The following is a 24,320-nucleotide window of genomic DNA, read 5'->3' as shown; positions in this document are numbered from 1 at the left end:
TAATTTAAAAAAATTGAACTGAACATTCTCAATTATGTCTGTACCCCCCCCCCCCACAGTTTTAGTGTGGGTGGGAATTAGCTCTGGTACATAACCGAAAAAAGTGTTACCAAAAAATTATTTTTCAGTTACAATTTGATCGATGTGAACGCAACACATAATTTAAAATAACAGCGTTACGCTTTTTCGGTAACACTTTTTTCGGTTCTGTGCCAGAGCTAAATCCCACCCCAACCCCAACCCCATCCCTCATATCTTATCTCTTACCCCCCATCTCCGATCTCTCATCAGATAACAGCGTAACGTTTTTATGACGACAAACTTTTGCGTTGTTACATTGCTACCATATTAAATTTTATCACAGATAAAAATCATGTCATAAAACATAAAACTGACACTATAAAAATATATTCACAAGACAAACTGCTAACAAGTTATACCAATATCATCTGGCAATTGAAAAATAAATATTGATACATCTGTGTGCATAATACTACAATAAACGTGTAAAGTATTATTGACTTATCATAATTCAAACCATTCGATTATTAAGTTAATATATGCAATATAAATAAATACGTACATATTTCTTGACATAAAATGACGGATTTGTTATTACTTTTTTCTAATAAGTTAAATCGTAGAAATTTGTAAAAAAAAATTATGTAGGCAGAGTATAGTATATAATCAACATACGTCAGCAGACCAAAAAAAAAACCCATTTGTGAGAACAAGTGTTGTCGAATTCAATTAAAAACTGTAATTATTTACTTATGCTTTTAATTAATTCTATACTATGTACAATAAAGCGGCCGTCTAACGTCTTGCGAGTATAACAGTTTACTTTGACTTATACTACATAAGTCACCCCATATCATACAAATTACTTGAATTTTATTTAAGGTGGTATAATTGAGAACATAATAAATAACTATGATAGGCAACATTTGTGCATTATTGTTATGTTGTTTCGCTATAACGTCAAGTATAAAAGAAATCGAATCAGCAGGCAACAGCAAGGTAAGCATTGATTTTGAGCTATCATTTTTTTGTGAAGTAATTTGAATGTTATATTTTGCGGTTTACACAAGTTGAACCATATAAAAATTATTACAACCGTTAAAATGTTTTATAATAATTGGAAGCTTCTGCTATGTATAATATTATACTTTATATATGATATTTTGTTAAATTACAACTACAGCTAAGAATATGTATGGACAAATGATAAGTATCTGTTAACTTAACCATAATAATATATTTTTAGACAATTAAAACAATATAAATTATATTTAACAGCTACTATCGTACTGGATATAAGTTTATTATATTTTGAAGCAAAATAGTCATTGAATAAACCATAGCTTGTTTCGAGGACGACCAAATTACATTTTTGCTTTTAAATAGTATACTAACAATTATTAGCCGTTTAAACCGAAAGCTCCGATTTGGATTATTTTTAAAAATTATACTTTGATAGCTATATAAATTTAAGTATTTTTTTTTTTAGATTAATCCTACGCGATTTATCATCCAATCGACTCATAAAAATTATTTACGTGCCGTAAATAATTTAAAAACTTTCAACAAACGTCCAAAAATAGTTATTACACCCACAGACGAGAAAAAACTGTCAACAACAGATTGCGACAGCATTAATGAATACCGTTTAAAATTGAAAAGCCGCGATAAGTTAGAGAAAAAAGGTCGGGACGTCATGTGTAGTTTTTGTGTAATTGTACAATCCAACATAATGTGCTTGAAGAACATAGTCGAAGAGTTAATAAGCGGAGAAACTTTCATTAGTAACGAAAGTGTTAAAATAAAACATTTTAAACAGGAAGCCGAATTAATAGTTGCACTATATCCGGTGGAGAATCTACAAACGGGCAAATGGCTTTGGAGTTATTTTTTGAAATTGATCGCCATCAGACAATACGACGACAATAAACACTATATCCACGAGAACCCTTTCGAAGACGATCAACTGCAAGCAGGTGTTTCGGATTTCATTGGCAATTGTGTGCAAGAAAAATACCTACCTCCGGCTGCAGTTGAACCGGATTTTGTTACAAAAAACACGAGTATAAGCGATAAGCTGTTTACCGACCTACGCGATTCCAAATGGTTTAAAGACTTTTCCCTTGACCGTAATTACGATGCACTGTTAGACGTTTTATACCTGAAACCATTTTGGGAAGACCAAAGACAACTGTTGTTCAGAGGAATAACCCAGGGGTTCGATGTCGATTGGAGTAGGGTGAGACAACGACACCGGAAGGAGATGGGCATTACCAGAGCATTCGTGGAAAATCGCACTTGGATTCACAATCCGTACGGTCGGCTGGATCATCAACACTTGTTGATCAAAATTATCGACGCCAGATTGTATTGCTACATTTGGGTTATACTTTATGTTTATGAAAAACAATCGTCCCTGCTCGACGAACCGACGCTAGAAGAAATCAAAGATCTTGTTCACGACGTTATCAACGAAACAGTGGATTTATCGATCAAAGATGAATTTCTTGTAGTTATTTTATCAGAACTCCGGTTGGCAAAAACACGCGACGTTGACGACATAAAAGACATTTTAGCAAGAGTGACGGCAAAAGCCAATGAGCTCCTGGACGATTTAAACGGTACAAAAACCACCGAAATCGATTGGCTCAGTTTCGACGTCGACGAAGTCCAACTGTCTACCAGCAGATTGATAAAGATAATCATTATGGATTTCCACTTCTATTTGAACTCATTAAAAAGCTACTGCTCGCCATACGAATATAAAACGCTTTTACATTTTGTTGATGTAGTCAAATTGTCGGCTGCTCGATATCTTTAAAAAGTCTGACAACATTTTCGACTACTCAGGATGGTCCGATTTCAGATCTGTAAAATTATACACACTGACTTTTGATGTATTGCTTTATTTAAGTAAAATATTTTTTTGTAATGTAGACATTTTTAAAATTATATTTGAGTTTAAAAAAATGAGTTTTTTAATTGAAACCCCTACACAGCCGAGTAAAGAGTAGTCAAAGAACTCAAATGACTTTACAGAATAGAAATTTTACCATAATAAATGGGCAAATTTTGTCGGATTTTGGTCTAAAATACCAACAAAATAGCGTTCACTCATTGAAAAAAAATCATTTGAAGATTATGTAAATTAAATGTTCACCCTGTCTGCATAGTTAAGAACACCTATACTGAAAAAAAAAATGAATACGGAGCTCTAAAAAAAATTCTATATCGTCCGCTGTTATTTGAATGTTAAATTAAAAACACAATGTTTATAAATCAACTTAAACAATAATATAATATCAAAAACCGTTGCAATTTGTATGAACAAGTGTTGTCGAATAAAACTGAAAAATAAAATTATTGATTTATGCTTTTTTTGCAATTAAACACAATGTAAAATTTAGCAGCCGCCTGACGTCTTGCTATTATAATAGTTCAGTATAAGTTACACAATATTATACGAATGACTTGTATTTTACTAAAGAATAATTAAAAAGTAAATAAATAACAATGATTAGCAACATTTGTGCATTTTATTTATGTTGTTTTACTATAACGTTAAAATTAAAAAACAATCGAACCAGCAAATAACAGCAAGGTAAGCATTAATTTTAAACTGAAGACTTTCTGTGGTCTTATTTCGATATTACATTTTGCGTTTAAAAAAATATAAAAATTATTATTTCATTTGAAAATTTGTATAATAAAATAAAGCCTCTAAAAAATTAAAAAATTTACTATGTTATTACTAGGTTACTATGTACATCCATTGAGATGTTTTATTGCGATAGAAAACGTCCAATAAGTATAAAAATATACGTTATGTATGTTATTTTATTAAAATACACACAATAACTAAGAATATTTGTTTGAACAAATGAGAAGTTTTTGTTAATTTAGTCAGTCAATAATATCAAAATAAAGTAAAACTACAGCTACATATTGAAATTTAGTTTACTTCATTTTGAATCAAAATAATCATTGACCAAGTTACATTTTTATTTTAGAATGGTTTAACAACAATTATACAATGTGTTTTTATTTTAAAGAGACTTTTTTTATAACTATACAAATAACTTATTTTAGATTTATCCTACACGGTTTTTTATTCCAAGAACTCGTGAAAACTTTTTACGTGCCATAAATAATGTGAAAACATTCAATAAACGTCCAAAAATAGTTATTACACCCGCAGACGAGAAAAATCTGTCAACAAATACTTGTGGCAGTATTGAAGAATACATTTTAAAATTAAAAAGCTGGGATAAATTAGAGAAAAAAGGTCGGGACATCATATGCAGCTTTTGTGTGATTGCACAATTAAACATGTTGCGGTTGAAGAACTTTGCTGAAATGTTAAAAAACGGAGAACCGTTTCTTAATAGCGAGAATGATATAAAACGCGTTAAAATGGAATCCGAATTGATAGTCGCGCTGTTTCCGGTTGGACATTTACAAATGGGCAAATGGCTTTGGAGTTATTATTTCAAATTCTATTTAAACGAATTAAAAAGGTATTGTTTCCCGTTCAAATATGAAACGTTTTTGCATTTTGTGGATATGATTAAATTGTCGGCTGCTCAATATATTTAAATTCTAAATCAATAACACAATGTTCATAAATTAAGTTAGGTATTATAAGTAATGTAATTTTTTTAACAAGTGACGTTCCGGATAATTTTTTAATTTTAATTATTTATCAATGATATATTTTTAACTATTAAACATAATTAAAACTATATGAGCATAACAAGTTAGTAATATTTGTCCATACATAAATTACTTTATTATACTATAGTTATGGTATATTTAAAAAAAAACATAATAACACAATGTTTATATTTTATGTTGTAATCAATGTTATGTGATAAAAGAAAAATATCCAAAATTAATGTTTTAAAAATTAATTCGACTAAATCGATTCTAGATAAACAAGTTATTTAAGTTGATTAAGAGTCATTTACTGTTTTACTGGTTATTGTATTGGTTTGATCACTAATAATGATTTTTATATAATCAATTTTAACAAAATATACTTTAATGTAATGTTATACAAATATAAATATTAACAATTTTTTTCATAAAAAACAAAATCCTCTTTCCGATTTTGTTATAGGTATTTTATGAATTACACACTACTTCATTAGGTAAAATCAAATAGATACTAGTATTGACAAGACTTTAGAGGAGCCAAGTATAGGCAACAGTTGTTACACCAAAAAAAAAACGATAATTCGGAATTATAATTATTTACAAACATTCTTCATAATAACGGCAAACTCAAAGGTGTACGAAAATCTATTATAAAATAGGGTATGCCCGTCTGGTAATTCTCCATGTGATAGATAGGGTGGCGAGGGGAGACCAAAAATAATAACATGTTTACAGACACAAAAAACAAGCACATCGCTGTAGATTCAATACCTACATAGCCTCACAATTTTATAATATTTTCTAAAATAGTATAAAAATAGTTTTTAAGCAAATGATTTAGAGTGAATTAATATTATTCTACTTAAAATTAAGGCTTTGTTATAAACGTTTTATAAGAAGCTAAATTGTAGACATTTTTACAAAATATTATTTAGACAGATTGGTCATGACCATGAGTCAGCAGACCGAAAAACACCTTTTGTGTGAACAAGTGTTTTCAAATAATAAATATATTAAATTTGAGCGGCCACCTAACATCTTACAATTATAATAGTTTATTATAAGTTACACAATATCATACGAATGACTTGTATTTTACCAAAGTACAATTAAAAAAATTATAAATAACTATGATTAGGAACATTTTTACATTCTTGTTATGTTGTTTTGCTACAACGTTAAATTTAAAAACAATCGAATCAGCAGGCAACAGCAAGGTAAGCATTTATTTAGAGCTATTACTATGCTGTGAAATAAATTTGATCCTATGTTTTGCGGTTGATAGAAGTTAAGCAATTTAAAAATTATTACTTTCGTTTAAAAAGGAAGCTTCTAATAAGTATAATAATATAAGTTATAAATGTTCTTTTGTTAAAATACACATGTAACTAAGAATATTTATTTGAACAAATAAGAAGTTTCTGTGAGTTTAGTCATAATAATACAATTTCAGGCTAAATAATCAAAATAAACTATATTAATTTTCTTTTTAAATATTTACTTAAGAGGAGTATCATACTTAACTTTATATATTTTGAAACAAAACAGTTATTGAACAAATCATTGATTGTTTCTAGGATGATTAAGTAGTATTTTTGGTTTTAAATAGTTTAATAAGAATTATTCAATTTTTTTTATTTCCGCGCGTACTCCTAACACGCATTGTATTTTTGAATTACCTTTTTTTAATCATATAAATTTATAAATCATTTTAGATTTGTCCTACACGATTTTTCGTTCAAATAACTCATAAAAACTTATTACGTGCCGTAAATAATGTGAAAACATTAAAAAAACGTCCAAAAATTGACATCACACGAGAAGACGAGCGAAATCTGACAACAAGTGTTTGTAGAAGTATTGATGAATACCATTTAAAACTAAAAAGCCGGGATAAATTAGAGAAAAAAGGTCGAGACATCATATGTAGTTTTTGTGTGTTTGCACAATCAAACGTATTGTGGTTGAAGAACTTCGTTGAAAAGATAACAAACGGAGAACCTTTTATTAATAACGAGAATTTTGTGAAACGTCTAAAAAACGAAGCTGAAATGATAGTGGTACTGTTTCCCGTCGGAGATTTACAAATGGGCAAATGGCTTTGGAGTTATTTTTTGAAAATAGTAGCCATCAGACAGTACGATGACAATAAACTCTATATCCACGGGAACCCTTTCGAAGACGAACAAATGCAAACCGGTTTCTCAGATTTCATTGAAAATTGTATAGCTGAAAATTACCTACCTCCGGCTGCAATGGATCCCGATTTTGTTACAAAAAACGAGAGTAAATACAAAAAGATGTTCACCGATCTAAGTGATTCCAGATGGTTTAAAAACTTGATTGCTTCGCATCCGCTCGACCGTAATTATAATGGACTAATAGACATTTTATATCTGAAACCGTTTTGGGAAGACGGAAGACAATTGTTGTTCAGAGGAGGGACCATTGCCCAGGGGTTCAATGTCGATTGGAGTAGGGTGAGACAACGACATCGGAACGAAGTGGTTATTACCAGAGAATTCGTGGAAAATCGCACTTGGATTTCCAATCCGTACGGTCGGCTGGATCACCAACACTTGTTGATCAAAATTATCGACGCTACATATTATTGCTACATTTCGGTTATAATATATATTTATGAAAAACAATTATCTATACTCAACGAACCGACGCTAGAAGAAATCAAAGAACTGATTATCGACGTTATCAATGAAGCATTGTATGTATCGATCAAAGAAGAATTTCTGTTAGTTATTTTTTCAGAGCTCGACTGTTCACAAATGAGGGATATCGACGTCATAAAAGGCATATTAGCAAGTGTGAGGGCAAAGGCCAATGGGATCCTAAACGATTTGAACGGTGCCAATACAAACGAAATCGATTGGCTCAGTTTCACCATTGATGAAGGTCAACTTTCTAACGACAGCTTGATAAAGATAATCATTTCAGATTTCGAATTCTATTTAAACGAATTAAAAAGATACTTCTTACCGTTTAAATATGAAATACTTTTGCATTTTTCGGATGTAGTTAAATTTTCGGCTGCTCAATATATTTAAATACTAAATCAATAACACAATGTTCATTAATTAAGTTGGTGTGTTAAACTATTCAAAAAATCTTAAAAATTAATTGTATTTTTTGTAACAAGTGTGATTCCGGATAATTATTAAATTTAAAATATTTACTAATGATATATTTAAAACTATTTAATATAATTAAAATTATTTGAGCCGCCGCATAATGTTATCTAGAGCATAATATGTTTGTAATAATTGGATTCATGTATGGACATGAATAATTTTATTTTATAATAATTATAGTACATTTAATAAAAAAGACATTTTATTAATAACACAATGTTTGTATTTTATGTTGTAGTCAATGTTGTGTAATAAAAGAAAAATATTCAAAATTATTGTTTCATTTTTTTGAAAAGTATCACTGAATAAAAATTTAAAATTAAATAATTCTCTTATGCTTTTTTAACAGTTTTACCTACTCGAGTAAATCGTCTCTAGAAAAACAAGTTATTGAATAAGTGTCATTTACTGTTGTACTGGTTATTGTATTGGTTAAAACGCTTGTAGTGTTTTTTATACAATCAATTTTAACCAAAACTTTAATATAAATTTTAACAATTTTTTTACTTATAAAACTAAATCCGTTTCCGTTTTTCTTGACAAGACTTTTGAGAAGCGAGGTATAGGCAGCAATTCTTACACCAAGAAAACAATAACATGGAGTTAATATAATTTACATAAATTCTGCATAATAACGGCAAACTCAAAGGTGTAAAAGAATCTATTATAAAATAGAGTATCCCCGTTTGGTAAGTCTCGATGAAGTCTCTCAGTTTCACAACGAAGCTAAATAATAATTCGTTTTTCTAAAATAGAATAAAAGAATTTTTTAATAAAATGTTTTAGTGTTGATTTATTAAAAATCATGAGTTATGGACATTTTTCACCTAATTTGTAATAATCATATGTCTGAATTTTATTTTCTCAACAACACAATTAAATTTAATATTAAAAAAAATGGGAATATAAAATCAATTGTACAGCATAATTTACTTCATACTTGTTGTATTGGAATTATTTTATAATCAGTATTCATATATACAATGTAAAATCGCTAATTTTTTAAAAAGCTGGACGACATCAGTGAAGGAGGTGTACGATGACGCACAGAAATTAAGCAGTTGAAAAACAAACAAATATTCATACATCTGTGTACACAAATACTACAATAAAAATGGAGAATATTGTCAACTTAAGATTTAATACAAATTCAAAACCGTCGATTTTTAAGTTATTGTAATGTATAATGTGCGCACAAAAACAGATAAAGAGTATTTTATTGTGTTAAAATCATAAATAATTCACTAAAATTTCAATATTATTCAACATAAAATTAAGGCTTTGTTATAAATTGTTCATAAGAAGTTAAATTGTAGAAATTTGTACAAAATATTATTTAGACTATGATCACACCATACGTTGGTAGACCGAAATATACCATTTGTGTGAATAAGTGTTTTCAAAATAAATAAAAAAAAGTAGATTTATTTACTTTTTTACGATTTATTACAATGTAAAATTTAGGGGCCGCCTAACGTCTTGCATTTATAATAGTTTAGTATAAGTTAAACAGTATCATACGAATGACTTGTATTTTGCAAATTATAATTATTTATATTATAAATAACTATGATTAAGAACATTTTTGCAGTTTTGTTATGTTGTTTTGCTTTAACGTTAAATTTAAAAACAATCGAATCAGCAGGCAACAGCAAGGTAAGCATTTTATTTAGAGAGCTATTATTTATGCTGTGAAATAATTTCGATCTTATATTTTGCATTTTATTAATTGTATTTAAATATTTATTTGAGAGCAGCATTATTTTACTTTGAAGCAAAATACTCATTGAATAAATCGTTGATTGTTTCAATGATGATTAAGTTCGGTTTTTGGTTTTAAATAGTTCAATAAGAATTATCAAATTTTTTTATTGAAGTGAAACTTCATTACAGAGGTTACAAAAAAAAAAAGATTGTCGTCTGTGGTTAAGGTTGGCAGTCGCGACCGTTTTTAGTTGCGCGTGCGCGTTGTCTCACATTGTGGTAAATGATTCGAATGGTTTGTTTGTTTAAATCTATGTGTAATCTCTAACAAAGGGCTTTTAACTCATATTAAATTGAAATTATAATAAATATGTTTTTGAGAGTTGTATGAACAAGAGACTAACAGCTAATAGGCTGATGTTTACCATTAGAATACGTCATAGTGAAAGATTCCAACATTGAGCTGTTAATACTATCTTAATTTATCGTCGAGTGACACAAACTATATATTTTAAATTGCTATGGAAATATTTATTTAGTCATAGCAGACGATAACTTCATAACATGCAACCAAAAACTTATATAAGTAATTTCTGTCATCATAAACCAATTACATCCGTCATGATCGTAGAATCAGAAAATTATCACAACATGTAAATATGGTATAATTAATTTGTAAACTAATGCATAATAAAATAATAATATTATTAGGTTAAATAAATTTAAACTGAAAATAACATTTTTAAGTATATTTATTTATTCTATTGCAAAGCAAACCTCAAGCTCTATCGGTTGAATGACTCTGAGAGAAGTTTTACTTCATCCTCGTGTAGTTGGTAACATGCATATTATTTTTTTAGTTACTTTTTTAATTGTATAAAATTATAAATTATTCTAGATATATCCTACACGATTTATCGTTCCAACAACTCATAGAAACTATTTACGTGCCGTAAACAATGTAGAAACGTTCAATAAACGTCCAAAAATTGTTATCACACAAGAAGACGAGGTAAATCTGTCAACAAGTTTTTGTGGCAGTATACAAGAATACCATGCAAAATTAAAAAGTCACGAAAAATTAGAGAAAAAAGGGCGGGACATCAAATGCAGCTTTTCTGTGATTGCACAAACAAACATATTGTGGTTGAAGAACTTTGTTGAAAAGTTAAAAAACGGAGAACCTTTCAGAAATAGCTTGCCTGTTATAGAACGTCTAAAAATGGAAGCCGAATTGATGGTTGTATTATTTCCGGTTGGAGATTTACAAATGGGCAAATGGCTTTGGAGTTATATTATGAAAATCGTCGCCATCAGACAGTACGATGACAATAAACTCTATATCCACGAAAACCCTTTCGAAGACGACCAAATGCCACACGGTGTTTCAGATTTCATCGAAAATTGTATCGCTGAAAAATACCTACCACCGACTGTAATGGAACCTGATTTTGTTACGAAAAACAAGAGAAAATCCGATAAAATGTTTACCGATCTAAGTAGTTCCAGATGGTTTAGAAACTCGAATGCTTTAGGTCCACTCGACCGTAATTACAACGCACTGATAGACGTTTTATATCTGAAACCATTTTGGGAAGACGAAAGACAATTGTTGTTCAGAGGAGGGACCATCACCCAGGGGTTCAATGTCGATTGGAGTAGGGTGAGACAACGACATCGGAACGAATGGTTATAACCAGAACATTTGTAGAAAATCGCACTTGGATTTCCAATCCGTACGGTCGGCTCGATCACCAACACTTGTTGATCAAAATTATCGACGCTACGTTTTATTGCTACATTTCGGTTATAATATATGTTTATGAAAAACTCTTACCTATACTCAACGAACCGACGCTAAAAGAAATAAAAAAACTTATTAACGACGTTATCGTTAAAGCATTGAATATGTCAATCAAAGAAGAATTCCTATTGGATATTTCATCAGAACTCGTCTTTTTACAAGTGAGGAATATCGACGTCGTAAAAGGCGTATTAGCAAGTGTGAGGGCAAAGGCCAATGGGATCCTGAACGATTTAAACGGTTCTAACACAAATGGAATCGATTGGTTCAGTTTTAACGTTAACGAAGGTCAACTTTCGAACGACAGCTTGATAAAGACAATCATTTTAGATTTCCAATCCTATTTAAACGAATTAAATAGCTACTACTTCCCGTTCGAACATAAAACGCTTTTGCATTTTATGGATGTAGTTTAATTGACAGCCGCTCAATATATTTAAATTTTAAATCAATAACACAATGTTCATTAATTAAATTAGGTTTAATACATTTTAAGAAAAAATCTTAAAAATGAATTACATCTTATGTAGTATTTTTATGTTATAATTTAAAAATAAACATATTAATAACATAATGTTTATATTTTATGCTGTAATCAATGTTGTGTGATAAAATAAAAATATTCAAAATTGTTGTTTTATTTTTTTGAAAAGTATCACTGAATAATAATTAAAAGTTAAATGATTTACTTATGCTTTTTAAACAGTTTCACCGATTTGAGTAAATAGGTTCTAGATAAATAAGTTATTGAATTAGTGTCATTTACTGTTTTACTGGTTATTGCATTGGTTAGATCACTTATAGTGATTTTTATATAATCAATTTCAACAAGAACTCTCATAAAATATTATACAAATATAAATATTAACAATTTTATTTATAAAAAACAAAATATGTTTTTCCTATTTTGATATAGGTCAAAAAAATTAGCTGTTGAAAATCAAATATTCATACGTATGTGTACACAAATACTACAAGTAGATAATATTGCCAACTTAAGATATAATAATAATTCAAAACCATCGATTTTTATGTTGTTGTTATGTATAAAGTGCGCACAAATACATATGTGATTACTTTATAGCATTCAAAACACTAAAAGTTCACTAAAATTTCAATATATTAAACTTAAAATTAAGATACACATTTTTTATAAGAAGCTAAATTGTAGACATTTTTACAAAATATTATTTAGACAGAGTACGAACACCATACGTGGGCAGATCGAAAAATACCATTTGTGTGAACAAGCGTTTTCAAAATAGTCTTAAAAATACATATATTTACTTTTTTACGATTTATTACAATGTAAAATTTAGCGGCCGCCTTATGTCTTGCAATTATAACAGTTTAGTATAGGTTGTACAGTACCATACGAATGACTTGTATTTTGCCAAAGTACAATTAAAAAAATTATAAATAACTATGATTAGGAACATTTTTACATTCTTGTTATGTTGTTTTGTTGTAACGTTAAATTTAAAAACATTCTAATCAGCAGGCAACAGCAAGGTAAGCATTTATTTAGAGCTATTACTATGCTGTGAAATAAATTTGATCCTATGTTTTGCGGTTGATAGAAGTTGAATAATTTAAAAATTATTACTTTCGTTTAAAAAGGAAGTTTCTAATATGTATAATAATATAAGATATATATGTAACTAAGAATATTTATTTGAACAAATGAGAAGTTTCTGTGACTTTAGTCATATTAATACAATTCCTTAAAAAATAATCAAAATAAACTATATTTTACAGCTGCATCATACTGAAATTTAGATCTTTTTTATTATACTAACTATAATAAATTCTGTATTGCTATGGAAGTATATTAGTAGTCATAGTAGACAATATCTTCATAACTTCCAATCAAAAACTGACATTTGTAATTTAAGTTATCATAAAACAATTATATCTGTACGCAATTTATATTTAATAATTTTTTTTTAATTATACAAATTTATACATTTTTCTAGATTTATCCTACACGATTTTTTATTACACCAAACCATTATAACTATTTACGTGCTGTAAATAATGTGAAAACATTCAAAAAACGACCAAAAATAGCAAAAATTTACAGAAGAAGACGAGAAAAATTTGTCAACAAATGCTATTGGCAGTGCTGAAGAATACCATTTAAAATTAAACAGCCGGGATAAATAAGAGAAAAAAGGTCGGGACATCATTTGTAGTTTGCACAATCAAACACATTGTGGTTGAAGAACTTTGTTGAAAAATTAAAAAAACGGCGAACCTTTCATTAATAGCGAAAGTGTTAACGGTACAAACACAAACGAAATCGATTGGCTCAGATTTAACGTCAACGAAGGCCAGCTAACGACCGCCAGATTGATAAAGATAATCATTATGGATTTCCACTTCTATTTAAACGATTTAAAAATCTACTGCTCTCCATACGAATATAACACGCTTTTGAATTTTATGGATATGGTTAAAGTGTCGGCTGCTCAATATATTTAAATTTTAAATCAACAACACAGTGTTTATTAATTAATTAGTTTAAGAATTTATACGAAAAAAAATTGATTAAAAATTAATTGCATTTTTTGTAACAAGTGTCATTCCAGATACTTTTTAAACTATTTAACATAATTTAAATTATATGAGCTACCACATAACGTTATCAATAGCATATAAAGTTTGTAATTATTGTCCATACATGAATTACTTTATTTTATCACATCATTGTAAAACAAACACCTTCTCAGTTCCGCATCGAAGCCAAAATAATGTTTAGTATGTAACAAAATAAATAAATACATTTTTTTTTTGACATTTTATACATTTACAACTGCAAAGAAGGCAGTCGTATCATGTTATACAAATAAAAATATTAACAATTTTTTGCAAAATAAACAAAATCTGTTTTTCCGATTTTTTAAAGGTATTTAAATAAATTACACACTACACTAATTTTAGGTATTTATTTTACCTAAAAATACTAATCCTCAAAGTTTTGACAAGAACTAGGGGAGCCAACACATCACTGTAGAATCAATACCTTCTCAGCTTCACATCAAAGTTAAAAAATAATTCGTTTTTCTAAAATAGAACAAAATAAATGTTTAAGCAAACGTTTTAGTGTCGACTTTTAAAAAATCATATTTTATTTATGGACGTTTTTTTACCTAATTTTTAAAAATCCTGTTTAACTTTAATTTTTCAAACAACACAATTTCATTTAATTTTTAAAAATGGAACCATAAAATCAATTGTATAGCCCGATTTACTTCATTTTTGTATTATCCCTTTACAAACACTTGTCTTTAGAACCAATTAATTCTCTGCTCGCTTCTCGTAAGGACATATTAAGAAATTTTCGAGTAATCACAATAGTTTCATATTTCATATATTATAATCGACTGATATAAAAAAAATCCACAAGACCAACTGCTGGCAAAATACACATAGTCATTGTGTGTATTTTGTTTCTATGGGTTTTATTAAAAATGTAATAACTTCGTTTTATGAATAATTTACCTTACATATGTAAGTATGAAGCAGTATTTTTTTTTAGTGAAATTATTTTAAAATCTGTATTAATAAACCTATCGATGAGTAAAATCGCTAATATTTCAAAAAGCTGGACAAAATGAGTGAAGGAGGTGTATGATGACAATAGTTCAGGAATGAAGCAGTTGAAAAACAAACATTCATACGTCTGTGTACACAAATACTACAAATAATAGAGCATATTACCAACTTAAGATAAAATAATAATTCAAAACCATCGATTTTTAAGTTATTGTAATGTATTAAGGGCACACAAAAATAGATAAAGAGTACTTTATTGTGTTAAAATCATAAATAATTCACTAAAATTTCAATATTATTCAACATAAAATTAAGGCTTTGTTATAATTTGTTTATAAGAAGTTAAATTGTAGACATTTTAACAAAATTGTATTTAGAAAGAGCGTCACCATGAGTCAGTCAGCAGACCGAAAATACTATTTGTGTGAACAAGTGTTATCAAAATAAATAAAAAATTAGATTTATTTACTTTTTTACGATTTATACAAATGTAAATTTTAACAGCCGCCTAAAGTCTTACAATTATAATAGTCAATTATAAGTTACACAGTTTCATACGAATGACTTGTATTTTACTAAAGTATAATTAAATAAATAATAAATGACTATGATTAGCAACATTTTTGCATTTTTGTTATGTTGTTTTGTTATTACGTCAAATTTAACAACAATCGAAACAGCAGGCAACAGCAAGGTAAGCATTTATTTAGAGCTAATGATATGCTGTGAAAAAAATTTGATCCTATGTTTTGCGGTTGATAGAAGTTGAACAATTTAAAAATTATTATTTTCTTTAAGACATTATACCTATTTACGCATATAAAATAAACTTTTCTTTTTTTAGATCAATCCTACGAGATTTTTCATTCAAACATCCCATAAATACTATTTGCGTGCCGTAAACAATGTGAAAACATTCAACAAACGTCCAAAAATTGAAATCACACGAGAAGACGAGCGAAATCTGTCAACAAGTATTTGTGGCAGCATTGATGAATACCATACAAAATTAAAAAGCCGGGATAAATTGGAGGAAAAAGGTCGGGACATCATGTGTAGTGTATGTGTGATTGCACGATCAAACATATTGTGGTTGAAGAACTTTGTTGAAAAGATAAAAAACGGAGAACCTTTCAATAGAAGCGAGAATGTTATAAAACGTCTGAAAATGGAAGCCGAATTGATATTTCTACTATTTCCGGCTGGATATTTACAAATGGGCAAATGGCTTTGGAGTTATTTTTTGAAAATCATTGCCATCAGACAGTACGATGACAATAAACTCTATATCCACGAAAACCCTTTCGAAGACGACCAACTGCAAACCGGTTTCTCAGATTTCATTGGAAATTGTATAGCTAAAAAATACCTACCTCCGACTGTAATGGAACCTGATTTTGTAAGGAAAAACCAGAGTAAATACGATAAGATGTTTACCGATCTAAGTAGTTCCAGATGGTTTAAAAACTTGATTGCTTCGCATCCACTCGACCGTAATTATAATGGACTAATAGACATTTTATACCTGAAACCGTTTTGGGAAGACGGAAGACAATTGTTGTTCAGAGGAGGGACCATCACCCAGGGGTTCAATGTCGATTGGAGTAGGGTGAGACAACGACATCGGGTCGAGGTGGTTATTACCAGAGAATTCGTGGAAAATCGCACTTGGATTTCCAATCCGTACGGTCGGCTCGATCACCAACACTTGTTGGTCAAAATTATCGACGCTACGTTTTATTGCTACATTTCGGTTATACTATATGTATATGAAAAACAATTACCTATACTCAACGAACCGACGCTAGAAGAAATCATAGAACTGATTTTCGACGTTTTCAATGAAGCATTCAATGTATCGATCAAAGAAGAATTTCTAGTGGTAATTTCATCAGAACTCGACTTTTCGCAAATGAGGGATACCGACGTCATAAAAGGCATATTAGCAAGTGTTAGGGCAAAGGCCAATGGGATCTTAAACGATTTAAACAGTACAAACACAAACGAAATCGATTGGCTCAGTTTCAACGTTAACGAAGGTCAACTTTCTAACGACAGCATGATAAAGACAATCATTTCAGATTTCAAATTCTATTTAAACGAATTAAAAAGCTACTGTTTCCCGTTCAAATATGAAACGCTTTTGCATTTTATGGATATGGTTAAAATGTCGGCTGCTCAATATATTTAAATTTTAAATCAATAACATAATGTTTATTAATTAAGTTATGTATAATAAAAGTGAGTAAAAAAAAAAATGAATTTTTCAATATTCAAACTATCTAAACACTAGTAAGGGCAAAACTAATATTTCATTAATTCTTTTTAGTTAAGAAAAATATTATTTGTTTACAGACACAAAAAAAAAACCCACAATTGTAAGACTAATATTTAGATTTTAAACAAATTATTATATATATATTTTTTTGGCAATTTTGACAAATACAACTGCAAAGAAGATTACCAATATTTATCTCATTTGTTTTTTCTTATATTGGTATTACAGGAGCAACTATATTGTCTAAGTGCCATTTACTGTTTTACTGGTTATTCTATTGGTTAGATCACTAATAGTGATTTTTATATAATAATTTTTAACAAGTATTTTAATATAATGTTATACAAATATAAGTATTAACAATTTTTTGACATTTTGATGTCTTAGCTCTGGCACATAACCGAAAAAATTATAACGAAAAAAGCGTTGCGCTATTATCTGATATGAGATAAGAGATATGTTGTACGTTCAACGTTCAAATTAGAACTAAATGATAAATTCGAAATAGGTTAACAGGTCGAATTTTTTTAAGCCAGATATTAAACTCTACAATATTTGCCAGAAACTTGATGTTTTAATATACTAGCTTGTTGCTGCTTCTTAAAATACTATATCATTATCTATAAATTCACCACTACTCTAAATTTATTCGGTATTTCAACGAGACATGAAAATGCTCATTCTTGGTTGCAGACTCGGCTAAAAAACTTTTTTTAATAAAAAATAAAATCCGTGTTTCCAATTTTTTTTAGGTATTTAATAAATTCCACACTACTCCAATAGGTAAAATCAAAAATATACTAATGCTCACATTCTTGAGAGTACCTAAATTGTGTAAAAAATAAAAAAAATAAAAACGTTTCCTCCAAAATCGAGGTTAACAACCACAATATGTGAACACATTATTCAACTTGAAATTAAGGCTTTGTTATACATTTTTAATAAGAAGTTAAATTGTAGACATTCGTACGAAATATTATTTAGACAGAATGTGATTCGGTAGACCGAAAAATACCATTTTTGTGAACAAGTGTTTTCAAAATAAATTAAAAAATATAATTTGTATTTAATTTTTTACAAATTATTACAAGGTAAAATTTAGCGGCCATCTATCGTCTTGCAGTTTTAATAGTTTAGTATAAGCTACACAATATCATACGAAGGACTTGTATTTTACCAAAGTATAGTTAAAAATATTATAAATAACTATGATTAGGAACATTTTTGCATTTTTGTTATGTTATTTTGCTATAACGTTTAATTGAAAAACATTCGAATCAGCAGGCAACAGCAAGGTAAGCATTTATTTAGAGCTATTTTTTTGTTGAGAAATAAAATTCTATCTTATATTTTGCGGTTGATAGAAGTTGTACAAAATACAAATTATTACTTCCTTTTAAATGTTTTATAATGATAGAGAAGCCTCTTCAAAATACATTAATATATTATGTTATTTTTTTAACGTACACATACAACTAAGAATATTTGTTTGAACAAATGAGAAGTTTCTGTTATTTTAGTCATAATAATACATTGTCAGACAATATAATCTAAATAAACTTTATTTAACAACTACGTCATAATGAAATTAAGTTTATTTTATTTTGAAGCAAAATAGTGAAACGACATTGGGACGAGGTGGTCGTTACCAGAGCATTTGTGAAAAATCGCACTTGAATTTGCCAACCGTACGGTCGCCACGATCACCAACACTTGTTGATCAAAATTATCCAAGCTAGGATCTATTGTTACATGTGGGTTATACTTTATGTTTTTGAGAAACAACTATCCATACTAGACGAACCACTTTAATTGATCCAATTAAAGAAAGTATTTATAACGTTTTCAACGAAGCATTATTGGTATCGACCAAAGATGAATTTCTCGTTGTTATTTTATCAGAACTCCAGTTATCACAAATGAGTGACATCGACTCAGCCATAGTTGTAAGACTAATATAAACTAATATAATCTTTTTAAATGACCCTTGAGATGGAAAATCAGTCTCATTTTTTATCATCGTGGCTTCCTCTTTTAGTTAGGTTTTGCAAATCTAAGAGGCCTATCTGACTACTCGAGTTCAGTCCTGAAGAATTAATTGGTTCAACAAGACTTTTTTTTATAATACTGTTTTTTTTTACCTTTTTTGATTGATATATGTATATGTAAGTAAGTTATTATAGTTTCACTATTAATTTGCACTCAATTCTATTTCTACCATCATGTCCAAAAGATAGAAGAGTTTCTATTCTACAACTGCACATATTGTCATGACATTTGAATTTTGGCTATTTTGAAAACAGTTTTTGGTACTTTTATATAATTTTGGAATTTTTTACTGATACAGGGATACCCTTTTCTTTTTTTTTTTGCATCAACTAAATTACATTAAAGATAATTTTTAAATGATACACTGTTACAAAAAAAAATGTAAGTACAAAATTTCACAATCTGCCCATTGACTATATATTTTAACATGAGAGGTATATTTTATTATTTGTGTATCGCCATCCATCGCAGCTGTATCGCAAAAAATAGGCAACTATTTTTTTCTGCTATTTAAACGAATAATATTATTTTAATAATACGAACATTTCATAAAATTCGTCTTCGCCATATTGTTTTTGTGCGATGGCAATGGCAAATAGAAATATATTGTTGTTCGATTTCGCATAAGTAAATATGCAGTATTTTTCTGCTTTTGAGTCGAAAACAACTCTTGCGTGTACAAAACGAAAAACCACTACCTACCAATATTTTCCATTTCTATACTTAAGTTGTTTTTGACAATCGCGCCGCACAAAAGACACGTCGAGTCGAATCCAACGCCATTGTTCATCCGACTTTGACACTAAAGTCGCTTACTTTTGGTTCAGCAAAGTGTTTGCAAAAAATAAAAGTAAAACGACCGTTATGCATTTGAAATTTGCTGTTGTCCTTTGCGCGTTGTACTCGGTGACCGTGACTCAGGTAAAACTGCATATTAATTAAAAAAATGTATGTAATATTATTATCACTGTAATTGTGATACTTTATAGAGCATGGGACTCGATAAGAATCAACTCGGTAAGCTTGTTCTATTTTTTACGGACCACAAACCATACATAGACTGTATGTACAAGAATTACGTTACAAGAATTACCAGTTGTTATATTGTCGAGGAACTTTTCGTGAATATGGGCAAAAAAGTTGGCGTGCACGATATTTCACATTTTGAATACCAACAAGGTAGTACAGAGTATCTTTTAAATTGGTCTTAAACTTTTAGGCTGTAATCAAATGTTGCCCCCCCCCCCCCACACACACACTTAAAGAAATTGTCTGTAAAAAACAATATCCGTCTTTCCAGTGTTTAAAAAACAATATTTCAACACTGCCACGTGGAGCTAATTTGACATAATTTATATCTTTAAAGATACACTGCCTTGTAGTGTAGCATATTTCATAACAGTTTGGAATGTAGTATTATATTGGTATTAATATAGCAGAACCTCTTAAAGTTACAGAAATTCTTTAAAGTTGAGTATTATTTTAAAAGTGTAATCCGTATTCAATAGTACAAGTTTAATAATAAAAATCTACAGTTTATTTTAGTTCAATAAACATAATGGTTATTCTTTATTTTTCAAAAACGCCTTCTTTTTGTCCGCCATTTCATTTACATCACTTCATTAGCCTATGAATATTAATACAATATTCTGATAGACATGATCTGATTCTAAAAGCTGAAATAAATATATTTAGGTTTTAAACTGTAAATAAAATGTGTTGAAAATGAGTAAAAAAAAAAAAATGATTTGATAGCTGATAATATCAGGTTTTTACTTTTTTAAACAATATAACAAATATAATACCGCTCGAAAATCTGTAAAATATTATCAATAACCATAATGATCGCTACAAAAAAAAAATAAAAACAATTAAGTGTTGAAATATTTTTTGGTTTTATTTTTAGATATGATCGATGCTCGAACATTACAAGACTTTTTGGTGTTTCTGGCCAGTAACGATAAATTTTTTGACAACTGGAACGTAATAACTCCAAAAAAAATAATTAATGAACAATTTCAAATTAATTTTACTTTCTTATTTCCTATGTTTTTTTCTTTCTTTTTTTTTTACATAGCTATCAAGATTAGCGTCTTACGAGGTAGGCATTTACGTGGGCGCGTTCAACGAATGCGACCGCAGGAGCCAACACGGTGGGCTACTGAACTCCGACCAAATAAATGAAGTCATTGACGCTTTGATTCTCGAAGAAGACTTCAGAAAATCATTATCAGAAAAATTTAATAAAGGTTAACGAACCGAGCAGTGTTAATTATATTCCTCGGGTTGATAATAATTTTAATTAATTTTGACATTTTCATGTGTTAGGGAATGGTGTTGGGTGAAGGAATGGGGATGGGATGTGGATGAAGATGGGTTTGGCGGTGGGAATGGGGTCGGGGGGGGGGTAAGATATATGAGATAGGGGGTAAGATATAGGAGTAAGAGATAAGGGTAAGATATAGGAGATAAGAGATATGTTGTACGTTCAACGTTCAAATTAGGACTAAATGATAAAATCAAAATTATTTAAGAGCCCAAATTCTCTATGAATTGTTTTTAGCCAGATATTAAACACTACAATATTAGCCGGAAACTTGATGTTTTATTATACTAGCTTGTTACTGCTTCTTAATATACTATATGATTAGCTATTATTCCACCAATATTCTAAATTTATTCGGTACTTCAACGAGACATGAAAATGCTCTTTCGTGGTTGCAGACTTGGCTGAAAATATTTTTCCAGCTGACAAGACATTTAACGCCTCGGAGTTCATAAAGGGCTTCTTGGAAGTAAAACCAAACGTAAGTATTTTTGATTTCGTTGAAGGCCTGACAAACAAAACACTCAAACAACTATTGTTATTGCATTTAAATACATAATATGATTATGTACTTAGGGCAGAGGTCTTAACAAGAAACAGAGTCAGGACATGATCGATTTGTATATGAATGGCGATAGACTTGGCGATCACATTCACCCTGCTGAAATAAAAAAGTTTTTCCAAGAGTTGTCGATAGTCAAAGAAGAATACGAAGACCGACTGTTGGAATTTCAATCCATCCGTAAGAATATAATATTTTTGAAGTTACAATTATTTTTTATCGATATTATTCATATTTATTAATAAAAAATAAAATATATATTTACTATTTTGGTTATAGGAAAGGCTCCTTTTCAGTTGCAAGAGCTGTTGTTAGTTTTAGCAGAATACAACAAAGTGGCCGACGAGCAAGTAATATATTAATGGTTTTTTTTTAAATTGCCTTTTGTATGCTTTTACAAAGATGCACCCACCCATTTATTACACAAGTAAAGTGTAGGTTAGGTTATCTTAATTGAGAGCTTAAACTATGTAGTGTACACTTAGTGATACAGCAATTAAAGATAGAGTCCTTATCGCAATTACATTTTTTGTCATTGACCAATTCAAATCTTAAGAGGTACTTATTGTTTGTTTCTCAGACTGAAACCGTATATCCTACCGATTCAGTTAGAGATGTCCTATGGGATTTCAATAATAACGACCGCGACCGAGACGGTTTACTCAGTAAGACCGAACTCAAAGGAGTTGGAAAGAGACATTTTAACTTCGACCAATTCGATGTCGATGGTAATATTAGAAATTATATAGCGTTAACACGGATCTAAGAGACAAACTAAAATTAACTTCTTGACTAAAAATGTATTATTCTTTTTAGGCGACTCATATTTGAACATTGCCGAGTTCTTGATGTCGGCATTTGTACTGCACGAGCAAAAGGAAGCTGAAGAGGTCATTACTGAATTAATATATTACCATATTAAATGGTTTACATACGAATATTTAGTTGATAGTGCTTTTAATTTTGGGAATTCGGTTTTAAATTTGATGTTTTATGGTTCTTTCATAGCTGTATACAATTTTACTCATATAATTTAATTGAATGCTTTAATGAATATACAGCGACATTAGTCCATATTTGAACACACCAAATAAACTACCAAGAAATCATCAATATTTATACTTTTTCAAATCATAGTTAAACAAATAAAATATATTTTAAAAATAATAATTATTTATTTTCAGGGGTCGAGTGAAATAGAGGAAGCTGAAGAGGTCATTACTGAATTAAATATTATCATATTAAATAGTTTAAATACGAATATTTAGTTGATAGTGCTTTTAATTTTGGGAATTCGGTTTTAAATTTGATGTTTTATGGTTCTTTCATAGCTGTATACAATTTTACTCATATAATTTAATTGAATGCTTTAATGAATATACAGCGACATTAGTCCATATTATAATCCACCAATTACACTACCAAGAAATCATCAATATTTATATTTTTTCAAATCGTACCAAGCAAATAAAATATATTTTTAAGAATAATAATTATTTATTTTCAGGGGCCGAGTGAAAAGAAACCCCGCTAACGCTGGTCAAAATAAATACCATTTGTTTTAACATATAAATACATAAAAGCTTACCCACTGCACTTAAGATGAGGTATTTTTCAAAATTTAATTGTCGAGCTAAATATTTTATTTGAATAAAGGCTATTTGAAAAAAATAAACAAATGAGGTATTTAATTTAAATACTCACTAGGAAAATTCAGCTTTTGTATTTTCTAAAGAAATCATTTGACAATAAGCTACAAATATCTAGAAAACAATATTATGATAATTATTATAATTACATTTTTTTAAATTAAATAAAATTTTATTGTCGCTTTATGAAAAATATTTGTCTGTACACATATAATATGTTTTCTGATCTGAAAACAACTGTACGATAAGGTTTTTTGTTACAAGAAATAAACCATATTAATACTATAGGCAGCATGAAGTTAATTTTTGGATAAAATTCCACTATATGAAATTGTTGAAAAATATGTGAATTTTTTTTTGTGGTGTTTTTCTCGATACTGAAAATCAAGGGCAATCATTTTATTTATTTTTTTGTGTGTGTACAGAAGTGTCGCACAATCTATAACGTTTTAAAACGCAACGACTCAAGTTGAAATTATTAAGAAAAAAAACTGCCGTAATTACAGAATATAACAAACGGCATTTCTTTGCCGTTTAACAATTTTTGTACATAGAAATTACCCAACT

At 29.1% G+C, this 24,320-nt stretch overlaps 5 protein-coding genes across 5 annotated transcripts; all 5 read left to right on the top strand.

Annotated features, from left to right (window-relative positions):
• The first annotated feature begins 737 nt into the window (after positions 1-737).
• Positions 738-3,326, top strand: LOC126845995 (uncharacterized). The gene is made up of 2 exons (XM_050585083.1): positions 738-1,020; positions 1,511-3,326. The coding sequence occupies exons 1-2, from the start codon at positions 934-936 to the stop codon at positions 2,840-2,842; spliced, it is 1,419 nt and encodes a 472-aa protein (XP_050441040.1). The 5' UTR covers positions 738-933; the 3' UTR covers positions 2,843-3,326.
• A 2,427-nt stretch (positions 3,327-5,753) lies between these two features.
• Positions 5,754-7,784, top strand: LOC126845994 (uncharacterized). The gene is made up of 2 exons (XM_050585081.1): positions 5,754-5,894; positions 6,393-7,784. The coding sequence occupies exons 1-2, from the start codon at positions 5,808-5,810 to the stop codon at positions 7,737-7,739; spliced, it is 1,434 nt and encodes a 477-aa protein (XP_050441038.1). The 5' UTR covers positions 5,754-5,807; the 3' UTR covers positions 7,740-7,784.
• A 1,555-nt stretch (positions 7,785-9,339) lies between these two features.
• Positions 9,340-11,779, top strand: LOC126845998 (uncharacterized). Its single transcript, XM_050585086.1, has 2 exons — positions 9,340-9,479; positions 10,426-11,779. The coding sequence occupies exons 1-2, from the start codon at positions 9,393-9,395 to the stop codon at positions 11,221-11,223; spliced, it is 885 nt and encodes a 294-aa protein (XP_050441043.1). The 5' UTR covers positions 9,340-9,392; the 3' UTR covers positions 11,224-11,779.
• Positions 11,780-12,832: 1,053 nt separating this feature from the next.
• LOC126845997 (uncharacterized) lies at positions 12,833-17,253 on the top strand. The gene is made up of 2 exons (XM_050585085.1): positions 12,833-12,843; positions 15,734-17,253. The coding sequence occupies exon 2, from the start codon at positions 15,941-15,943 to the stop codon at positions 17,078-17,080; it is 1,140 nt and encodes a 379-aa protein (XP_050441042.1). The 5' UTR covers positions 12,833-12,843; positions 15,734-15,940; the 3' UTR covers positions 17,081-17,253.
• A 3,090-nt stretch (positions 17,254-20,343) lies between these two features.
• LOC126845993 (uncharacterized) lies at positions 20,344-23,638 on the top strand. Its single transcript, XM_050585080.1, has 9 exons — positions 20,344-20,395; positions 21,123-21,199; positions 21,294-21,465; positions 21,941-22,023; positions 22,119-22,284; positions 22,384-22,454; positions 22,685-22,832; positions 22,921-22,994; positions 23,612-23,638. Exons 1-9 carry the CDS (start codon positions 20,344-20,346, stop codon positions 23,636-23,638), a joined length of 870 nt encoding a protein of 289 aa, XP_050441037.1.
• The last annotated feature ends 682 nt before the right edge of the window (positions 23,639-24,320 follow it).

The sequence above is a fragment of the Adelges cooleyi genome, unplaced genomic scaffold, assembly GCF_023614345.1.
Source record: "Adelges cooleyi isolate 19-005CV unplaced genomic scaffold, UGA_ACOO_1.1 ACOO_flye_CR_arks_rails_tigmint_CR_PRNA_807, whole genome shotgun sequence".
Lineage (NCBI taxonomy): Eukaryota > Metazoa > Arthropoda > Insecta > Hemiptera > Adelgidae > Adelges > Adelges cooleyi.
This window is presented reverse-complemented; position numbering and strand designations above follow the sequence as displayed.